We start from the raw sequence: 11,148 nt of genomic DNA, 5'->3' as shown, positions 1-11,148 counted from the left end.
GCAAGGGATATCGTCGTGATAATATGTATGTATGCACCACTGTTACACATGAACTGGCGTACGTTATCACTCAAAAAGTGTCAATTCACTCCATCTCTTTCCCATGGATGTCGTAAAAGGCGACTAAAGGATAGGCCTACCAACTTGGGATTCTTTTTTAGGCGATGGGCTAGCAACCTGTCACTATTTGAATCTCAATTCTATCATAAGGCCAAACAGCTGAACGTGGCCATTCAGTCTTTTCAAGACTGTTGGCTCTGTCTACCCCGCAAGGGATATAGACGTGACCATATGTATGTATGTATGTCTTTCTTTTTTCTAATGGTGCCGGACACCGCACGGCGCAATGACATAAATGTTACGTACCGGATTCTCAGTGATGTGGACGTGACCGTTGAGCAGTGGTTCCCCGGCGTCCTTGGAGCCCCCACCGTTCACCAGGCCGCCGCCCACGCTCTGAGAATCATAACACCTTACAGAGTTATAGCTGGTATCACGACCTGTTTTTTTTTTAAATTTCTTTATTTATTACAAATAAATAAATTATATACGGGACAAATTACACAGATTGAGTTAGCCTCGATGTAAGTTCGAAACTTGTGTTACGAGATACTAACTCAACGATACTATATTTTATAATAAACTAGCTTTTGCCCGCGGCTTCGCCTGCGTTAATTTCGCTTCCATAAAAAGATTGCTTAGATAAAGAGCCTTGCATTGACATAAACTAATATTATGCAAAAAAAGGAAATTATATACGTATATAGATAAACATCCAAGACCCAGGCCAATCAGAGAAAGTTCGTTTCTCATCATGCTCTGGCCGGGATTCGAACCCGGGATCTCCGGTGACACAGACAAGCGCACTACCGCTGCGCCACAGAGGCCGTCATTACACAATATTCATTATGAACTTAAAACAATATTCCACAAAACTGTTTTCAAAGTTTGACTGCGGTCAATCTCATTTAAAGTTACTAATTTAACACAATAAATAAAACTAAATATCTATAACGTGTAGGTAACAATTTAGTTTTAAGCTTATATACTTCTATCTTCTCACGTCTCATTTACCTGTATTGATAAACTCTACATCTACATATACTAATGTTATAAAGCTGAAGAGTTTGTTTGTTTGAGCGCGCTAATCTCAGGTACTACTGGTTCGAATTGAAAAATTCTTTTTGCGTTGAATAGACCATTTAGCGAGGAAGGCTTAAGGCTATATAACATCACGCCTTATACTAATGGAAATTTGAAGGGAGTCAAGAAAGGTAACCTTTGCACGTGACTAACCCGTGTTTGATTAATCATTGTAACATCCAGTTGCCTGAATGTCTTTGTTTCCTCACGAACTTTTCTTTCGTCCAAAGAGCATCGGTTAGCATTCAAACTAATGTGCATAACTTCGGAAACTATACATGGCCGAGTTTAGATTCGAACCTGTGCCTTTCTGCGCATCACGCATTTGAACCGGGCACCTTAACAGTTCCACCACCAAGGCTCTCAATCTATACTAATATTATAAAGCTGAAGAGTTTGTTTATTTGAACGCGCTAATCTCAGGAACTACTGGTTCTTATTAAAAAATTCTTTTTACGTTGAATAGACCATTTATCGAGGAAGGCTTAAGGCTATATAACCTCACACTACAACTATTAGAATCAAAGAAATAATAAAAAATGTGAAAAAAAAAACAGAGAAAAATTATTCATCCTTGACGGCTTCAATGATGCCCAAAATAACTATTCCACGCGGGCGAAGTCGCGGGCACAGCTAGTCTCCACATAACTTTGATAAACATTTAGCCTCACTTGACATGACCTCTTGGCGCCCTTTCGAACTACTACCCTACCTAGTAACTACTCCAAAAGATAGTAGCTAGTAAACACATAAAGTACATACCTTCATTTCTGATGCTTCCTCCTCGTCTCCGTCATTCGGAGACACGTTGCGTCGGCGAGGTCTACAATTGAAAAAAAAAATACCTTTATTTACATTAGTTCCCTAAGGAGACCGACGGTGATCCAGAAAAAGTTTAATTTAACATGGACAGTGTTAATTCAAAATGTATGCAAATTTAAACAATAGGATCACTCCATCTCGTTCCCATGGATGTCGTTAAAGGCGACTAAGGGATAGGCTTATAAACTTGTGATTCTTCTTTTAGGCGATGTGCTAGCAACCTGTCGCTATTTGAATCTCAATTCTATCATTAAGCCAAATAGCTGAACGTGGCCATTCAGTCTTTTTAAGACTGTTGGCTCTGTGTACCCCACAAGGTATATAGACGTGACCATATGTAAGTATGTATGTATAAGAACAATGGTAATCCAGAAAACGTTTAATTCACATGGAAAGTGTTAATTTATAATGTATGCTTTAAACAATCATTTTAATCTTGTATTGTGCCCTGTGGTTCCCGGCACCAATAAAAAAAAAGAATAAGACCATTCCATCTCTTTCCCATGTCGTAAAAGGTGACTAAGGGATACGCTTACAAACTTGGGATTCTTTTTTAGGCGATGTGCTAGCAACCTGTCACTATTTGAATCTCAATTCTATCATTAAGCCAAACAACTGAACGTGACCTATCAGTCTTTTCAAAAATGTTGGCCCTGTCTACCTCGCAACGGATAAAGACGTGATTATGACCACAAGGCAACAGGAGAACTAGCAGGCTGTTGAATACTTTTCATACATACATACATACATAACATCACGCCTCCTTCCCGGAGGGGTAGGCAGAGACAACCTCTTTCCACTTGCCACGATCTCTGCATATTTCCTTCGCTTCATCCACATTCATAACTCTCTTCATGCAAGCTCGGCGGTTTCAACATTCAATACTTTTCATGCTAATTCTTAGTACCTACGTACCTGTTTGGGGATCTGGCCAACTTCTTACGTCTCCAAATGCAAACAGCTGCCAAGACCAGGAGACACAGAATACCTAAACCCACAGGAAGGCCGACACCTGAGAACAAAATAAAAATGGTTTATTTTTATCCGTTTGTCCCGCACATAGGTACTTACATAATGCCTTACTTTTGACAGTTCTACGGGATGAATGACAGTATTTTTTTTAAACTATTCTAACCACAGTGAAGCGAATTATGTTTTTTTCTTTGTTGTATAACAGCTTACGTAACAATTTCAATGTAAATTGGCTGTTGACAATGTAAATTTAATGAATTGTAAATTAAAAATAAACTAAACAAATATATAATTTTCTAAATTTTTAGGTTATCATTTTTGTTCAATAAAATTATATTCATTAGTTTTCTAACAAACTAATTTCAAAAATTGTGATAACTATCTAACTCACTCAAATAGTACGAAGTTTGACTAGTGACCGCCCGTGGAGTTACACCTGCAGTTTCACTTTCAGGACTCTGAGATTTACCCACGGTGTTGCCAGCTTGCTTGCCCGCTACGAAAAAAAAAAACAAAAAAAAATAAGACCTGAACAGAACAATTTTTCTTTTCGTTCAAATCTTAGTTTTTTGTTGTTTTTTTTTTACTTACCTTTAGGCGGATTGTCAGCTGCCAGGTATGAGAGTAAATTAACAAAAAACTAAGATTTTAAAATAAAACCAATATGTGCTACTACAGCCATGGGTGTTTGTGTTTATTAAAAAAATGAAACGCACATGCGTACAATGCCGCCATTACGATGCTTTACTTGTTTTTAAAGCTACGCCCTTTTTTCTATGTCTATATCTATACCTATACAAAAGCGAAAAATAATCATTCACTCAATAACTCATTCTCTCACTCACTGATCACGAAATCTCAAAAACTACCAAGTTTATGAAGATGAATTTGGCAGGAAGGCAGATCGCATCTAGGAGACGTCCGATAAGATAAGATTTTTGAAAATTCCCGCGGATACGGGAGATGACCGGATCGGTTTTGTCAGTGTTTCTCTTTTAATAAGATCATGCAAAATTATGGCTATATAAGCTGTCCACTGGCGTGACACATCCAAACGTTGACTATGTAGTATGTTACAAGTGTCAAAATGGATGAGAAATAACTAACTGACTACTTGACTTACGCTGTCTGCTTTTACTTAAATGCCTGATTACTTCTCAATAAGTATTCTCCGAAGGTAGGTGAGAGAAAAGATATGTAGCGAAAGCTATGATTCGGCTCGAATGCCACCAAAGGGTAGATCTTCCTCCAGACTAGGAGCTATGCTTGGAGAACCGCGGTTCTCATGTTCAGTCGGAGTTTGTATTTATGCTCCAACCCGAGAACTTTGCTTGCGCGATTTAAGACTCTTCGTTGCTATTGGCTGAGCGCGTCACATTCTTCGCTATGATTGACAGATGGCAAGTGACGTTAGTGATATCGCCAGGAAAATCTAATTGACAAGGGTTATAGAATAGAATAGAATAGATTTATTTTCAAAATTGGATACAAGGTATCACTTATTGACGTCACATAACTTAAATCTAATTATAACTACTACCGCTTCCAAAGCGCATGTGTAGAAGAAGCGGCGGAACAAACTACACTGCAGCATTTTCATAGGTTATATAAAAATAATTAAAAAACTCACTTAAATAATATGAAGTCTCTTTAGCCACCCCTCTCGGGGGTATGGTGAGGACGGGCTGGTTCTTTTCTCCGTAACCCGGCGTCATCACCATCACGTAAGTCGTCAGTGATGGCTGTAGATTTGTCAACTGTAACAAAAATAAAAAAACAATCAATATTTTATTCAGAAAATAGGCTTTCGCAGACACTTTTTCTTGTCATTTCAGACATTACAATGAATCAAAGTTATATCTAATATATAATTATTATTTGTCAAAAAGCTACAAGCTACAAACAACCTAAGCACTTAACCCCCTTGAGGGTAGCGTCCCTCTCAAGAAATCACAAATACCTTCGTATGAAAACATAGACAATACTCGTACTCGACAACACACTGTTTGTCAATATAAGTCAATATTATGTGATAATGCCGTGTGGTTCCCGGCACTTCTTATCTTTCCCATGGATGTCGTAAAAGGCGACTAAGGGAAAGGATTATAAACTTCGGGCTCTTCTTGTAGGTGATGGGCTAGCGACAGGTTGCTACTACTATTTGAGTCTCAATTCAATAATTTAGCCATACAGCTGAAAGTGGCATTACAGTATTATTAATACCATTGGTTCTGTTTACCCCGCAAGCGATATAAATGTGACTCTATGTATGAGTATTTGCATATTTATTAGTAGCCGCATTTTCGAAAACGTCTCTGACTGATTCCTTTGATTTTTGAAACATAGGTGCAAGGCCTGAGAAAATTTGTTATTCCCATATTTTCACACATTTCATTTGAAACCATTGATAAATTATCCTCAGACTTAAACTAACAAACACCAGCTCGGTCACCCAGGTACTTTAAATAAAGCTAAATACCTCGATAAAGTGATCGGCCACGATCTCGCTGGGCCACTGCTCCACCGGCTGCGTGATGTTCTGCGAGTACCGCACCAGGTGGGCTCCGGTTCCGTTCCAGAACACCTTCACCGCGTTCGGAGTGTACTTGTATTGGACGAATGTGTACGGCTCTTTTGCTTCTAGAAAAATGGAGAATAATTCTAAAAATAAAATAGCTGGTTGGAACTTTGAATAGAATAGAATAGATTTATTTTCAAAATTGGATACAAGTTATCACTTAGTGACGTCACGTCACTTAAATCTAATTGTAACTACTACAGCTCCCAAAGCGCATGTGTAGAAGAAGCGGCGGAACCAACTACACTGCAGCATTTTCATCGGCCGTCAATTTACAAATATAGATCTCTTAAATCTAAATCGTGGACAAATGATATATATAAAAGTAAGTGAATGACTGACTGACATAACAGCGCACAGACCAAACCGCTAGGCCCAGAGACTTGAAATGTGGCGTGAGGTTCTTTATATGGTCTAGGGGGGCAATAAGAGAGGATTTTCCAAAATTCCCGCGGGAACGGGAATAATGGTGATTTTATCTTTTTTGACACAGGCTAAGCCGCGGGCGTTTTCTAGTTACATGTAAAATTAAAAGCGGTGTATATTGTTTTTATTTATGAACCGCTTTTGGTTCGTGAATATAGGTGGAACTATTTTGTTTATACGGCAGATCCAAAGAGTTGATAGAAAATGATTATAATCCTCAAAGCAATGTTAAGCCGAAGTATTCTGACGAGTGATGATGGATTTCTTTAACTCTGATGAACTGTCGAAAGAATATGTGTATTTTTATATAACCGTGGTACTTACCAAGCGGTTGCGTGGTGACCAATACCGGCTGAGAGAACTGTCTCTCAGCCTGACTACCCAGGGCATTAACGCGGACCCTCACTTCGTACTCCATTTCTGGCACCAAGTTGGTTATCGTGATAGTTTCCGTGTTACTGAAAAAAGTCGTATAATATTACAATCAAATCGTATAAAATCAACCAATAAAACTTTCTGGTAGAAGCGGTGGGATTCAATCTCACGCTTAATTGAATACGTTCATTACATTACTTGGGGGCAGCAGTGGGATTTGAACTCACGCGCATATTACGAGATATATCTTTCTATTATCGACGGAATACAACTTCAAATCTATCCATGGAAATAATGACGGGTGACATAAAAAATATAAGCTAAAGAAAGCTAAGTAAACAACAATCCTATTCCAGGACTTCATTACTTAGACTGCTGGTCAAACGACAATCGCTATGTATAAAAACCAGTAAAAACTTATTAGATTGCTATCGATTAGGTAGTAAGCAACCCAGCAAAAGATGCAACCACGAAGACACCAAGATGGTAAGATATATCTGTCTCTCAATTAGAATATTTTCAAAAATCATAAATTCTTCTAGATTAAAACTTTTTACAAGAGTTCTTGGCGGTGTGGCGCAGCAGTAGTACGCTTGTCTATGACATCGGAAGTTCCGGGTTCGAATCCCGGCTAGGGCGTGCTGAGAAAAGAACTGTTTCTGATTGGCCTGGGTTTTGGATGTTTATCTATATAAGTATTTATTAAAAATATCTCGTAACACAAGTCTCGAACTTACTTCGAGGCTAACTCAATCAGTGTAATTTGTCCCGTATATATCTTATATATAAAATTCTCGTGTCACAATGTTTGTCTCCGTACTCCTCCGAAACGGCTTTACCGATTTTAACCAAATTTTGCATGCATATTCAGTAAGTCTGAGAATCGGCTAACATCTATTTTTCATACCCCTAAGTGTTAAGGGTTGTCCACCCTTAACATTTTTTTTAACTAGGAATTACTTTATATGGCAAAACAACGTTTGCCGGGACAGCTAGTTTATTTATATATTTCTTTATTTATTTACTTACGTGGACAAACATTTCTCCTTCTCATCGCTTCGGGCGTAACACACGGAGTATCCCTGGACGCAGGCTGGAGCGTCACATCGCCATGTCAGAGTGAACTCGTGAGCTCCCACTTTAGTCACCTTCAACTCTTCCGGGATGCCAACTTCTTTCCTGTGGAGAAGGTGGTATTGGATCATTATTCTTGGCGAGACTAGGAGTTCCACTAAAGAATAGCGATGACATTGTATGTAATTTTATTGAAAAAATCTCGCAAGATATAACATTCTCATGCAATAAGGTATAAATTCCTTAACGATAATTTGCGCCCCCGAGATCTTATCCATAAAGATGAGATTATAATCGGTATTAATGTGTAATCGGTAGTAATGGAGATGGAAAAAGGAGATGGAAGTTTCCTTGATGAAAATAGAGATTTCCTCAAATTCACAAAGCGACGGAAAATAAATAGATGAAAGAGAAGAGATAAATGGAACGATACATACATACATGCATTCATAAAATCACGCCATTTTCCGGAGTAGTGGGAAGACACTACATCTTTCCACTTGCCACGATCTCTGCATATTTCTTTCGCTTCATCCACATTCAAAACTCAACAAATTGAACAATGATGATAATAAACATAATGTCATCAGACCAGACCCTCACCCGGTAACCACGACGTCGCTCCACGGCACCATCGTCCAGTTCTGAGGCAGCCAGCGTTCTGACCGGGAGCCCATCACTCGCACTTGAAGACCTGATGATGGACCTGAAATGATGACTTATGGTAAAGTATACAGATAGTACAGTTAACAGTATATCTACATTATCTTAATTCGCTGCAAATTCGCCTCTGTTACAACGTCACAGAGTTCCATGCAGGTAAATTTTATATGGGGTATGGTGTATTTTTAGTATGAAGTTGATTCGACTTTCAACCTACTTTAGTTTGATTTCTAAAAGATGCCTTTACGGTAAAGAAAAACATCGTGAGAAAACCTAGACATGCAATTAGACTTCCCTGCAAAAGGTTGCGGAGGTCTGACGGGAGTCGCTTCATATAAAAATTGGACTTATCTAATCCAAGATCAAAGATTCACTTCGATAGCACTTCGTTTTCTTCTCCAGAGAGACGAAGATATAACTGACATTAACGACAGGAGATAGCAGAATATAACTAACCAGGTAGCTAGTAATGCTGCCGTTTAAGGTGTAGTTCCATTCCACACTCCCAGTCCGTCTCGTCTGAAGGATTCCTGGCACAATTCCTTTCATCTGGTACCCGGTCTATTGCCAATATTTTCTTACCATGGCATGAGCGATTGCTTGACATACATAAAATGACGCTTCTTTCCCGGAGGGGTAGGCAGAGACTACCTCTTTCCACTTGCCACGATCTCTGCATACTTCCATCGCTTCATGCAAGCTCGCCGGTTTCAAGTACTTTTGACCTGACCCTTTACCAGGATTGCTTGACCTAGTAATTATAAACAAGTTTTATACAACTTAATATAACTTACCAGGTAAAGTGTAGCTTGTAATGCTGCCGTCTAAGGTGTAGTTCCGCTCCGCACTGCCACTCCGTCTTGTCTGAAGGATCCATTGAACGATTCCTTTCGTCTGATTCGCAAACTTAAGCCACGATACTGTCACGCTGTCGTTGTTAACGTCAAATTGGACGGGCACTGGCAACAAATAAATCGTCATTAATACACATGTGGCCGTGTGGTTCCCGGCACCAACAGAAAAAAAGAATAGGACCACTCCATCTCTCTCTCATGGATGTCGTAAAAGGCGACTAAGGGGTAGGCTTATAAACTTGGGATTCTTCTTTTAGGCGATAGGCTAGCAACCTGTCACTATTTGAACCTAAATTCTATCATTAACCCAAATAGCTGAACGTGGCCTATCAGTCTTTTCAAGACTGTTAGCTCTGTCTACCCCGCAAGAGATATAGTCTTGATTATACGTGATGTGTGATGTAATAATTAATACACATATCCGTCTTGTGAAGAGAATGAACGAAAGCAGGTTGACTAAGCAGATATACAAGGAGAGTGTGGAGGGAAAGGTCGGAGTGGGAAGACCTAGACGAACGTATCTTGATCAAATTAAGGACGTCCTGGTGAAGGGTCAGGTCAAGAGTTCCCGAAACCGCCGAGCTTGCATGAAGAGAGTTATGAATGTGGATGAAGCGAAGGAAGTATGCAGAGATCGTGGCAAGTGGAAAGAGGTAGTCTCTGCCTACCCCTCCGGGGAAGAGGCGTGATTTTATGTATGTATGTATCCGTTAAGGGTTATCAATTAAAATTGATTAAGGGAAAACATTAAGATACTAACCGCCTTGACCTTGGCAAACTATTCCTTTAGAAAAGTCACTGGCTTCGACGTTTCTTGACCGTATGTAAGCACGTACCTGTAAAACAAATTATAAAATATAATAATAATTGCCGTGTGGTTCCCGGCACCATTATAAAAAAAAGAATAGGACCACTCCATCTCTTTCCCATGGATATCGTAAAAGGCGACTAAGGGATACGCTTATAAACTTGGGATTCCTCTTTTAGGCGATGGGCTAGCAACCTGTCAATATTTGAATCTCAATTCTATCACAAAGCCAAACAGCTCAGCGTGGCCTATCAGTCTTTTCAAGACTGTTGGCTCTGTCTACCCCGCTAGGGATATAGACGTGATCATAATATAATCATTTGCATAATATAATTGTTATTTAATTAGCTACTCTATCGCATTGGGTAACACTGTAATGATAGGGTTGGCAATCAATAAATAAATATAATAAAATATGTATGTACAAGACTAATCTTACCTGAAACACATAAGGGTACAAAGCCTTCGGCACTGTAATCTCCTCCTCAGTGTTGGGGTGTGGTTGACCTTTATTACCCTCAGGGTTTGGGGTGGCCTTGTCCCCGGGTGGAGTATCACCTGCAAGAGTTCAAAATTGGTTATAATGGGATATACTGGTTATTTTTGTCAGGTTATGTTCGCAAGTAACTGAAGTACATACCTATGTATTAATATTTGTATGTAAGTAGTTATTACTAATTATTTATTGTACTTGGCTTTTATTTTCTATCCTTTTTGCTTCTACTTACGAGTATGTTAAAAATAATAGGCCAATGGGTTACGTAATTTTTTTTACCATGTTAGTCCCTTTTTAACATTACTATGGCAAATAATATTTTTCTCTGGTCCTATTGACCAAACCATACCACGCACAAAAATTCAATAATAAATAAATAAATATATACGGGACAAATTACACATATTGAATTATCCTCGAAGTAAGTTCGAGACTTGTGTTACGAGATACTAACTCAACAATACTATATTTTATAATAAATACTTATTAATATACATAAATATTCAAGACCCAGGCCGATCAGAAAATGTTCTTTTCTCATCATGCCCTGGCCGGGATTCGAACCCGGGACCTCCGGTGTCACAGACAAGCGTACTACCGCAGCGCCACAGAAGCCGTCATTTAATAATATTTTGGAATTATTAAACCATTATTAATCACCTGCAATAGAAGTCTGGACAGTATACGCAATGACTTCATATCTCCCCGGCAACCCCCACTTAAACAACACGGTATTAGGACCAGTCGGCCAGCATCCCACCGCCCTGGGTATAGCCGGGCTCTCCCCCGTGACCCTCAGGACTGCCCAGGAGGTGGCCTGGGTGTAGCCGTTATCAGCAAAACATTGGTAGATACCAGCGTCGTCTGAAGTTACAGCGCCGACGACCAACTCCTCGCGGTAGTCGGCTTTTCTTATGTTGTACTGTAAATGATTTAA

General features: G+C 39.3%; 1 protein-coding gene across 1 annotated transcript in view; it reads right to left on the bottom strand.

Annotated features, from left to right (window-relative positions):
• Positions 1 to 11,148, bottom strand: part of LOC106134820 (protogenin) — a 98,480-nt gene that overhangs the window by 5,924 nt on the left and 81,408 nt on the right. Inside the window, exons 9-20 of the mRNA XM_013334961.2 lie at positions 10,872 to 11,133; positions 10,155 to 10,273; positions 9,668 to 9,743; positions 8,848 to 9,012; positions 7,994 to 8,096; positions 7,346 to 7,495; positions 6,266 to 6,399; positions 5,417 to 5,577; positions 4,568 to 4,694; positions 2,881 to 2,977; positions 1,906 to 1,966; positions 367 to 456 (exon numbers count right to left, since the gene is read on the bottom strand). Coding sequence (XP_013190415.2) covers positions 367 to 456; positions 1,906 to 1,966; positions 2,881 to 2,977; positions 4,568 to 4,694; positions 5,417 to 5,577; positions 6,266 to 6,399; positions 7,346 to 7,495; positions 7,994 to 8,096; positions 8,848 to 9,012; positions 9,668 to 9,743; positions 10,155 to 10,273; positions 10,872 to 11,133 — 1,545 coding nt within the window. The remainder of the gene's footprint in view (positions 1 to 366; positions 457 to 1,905; positions 1,967 to 2,880; positions 2,978 to 4,567; positions 4,695 to 5,416; positions 5,578 to 6,265; positions 6,400 to 7,345; positions 7,496 to 7,993; positions 8,097 to 8,847; positions 9,013 to 9,667; positions 9,744 to 10,154; positions 10,274 to 10,871; positions 11,134 to 11,148) is intronic.

This window comes from Amyelois transitella, chromosome 10 (genome assembly GCF_032362555.1).
Source record: "Amyelois transitella isolate CPQ chromosome 10, ilAmyTran1.1, whole genome shotgun sequence".
Lineage (NCBI taxonomy): Eukaryota > Metazoa > Arthropoda > Insecta > Lepidoptera > Pyralidae > Amyelois > Amyelois transitella.
This window is presented reverse-complemented; position numbering and strand designations above follow the sequence as displayed.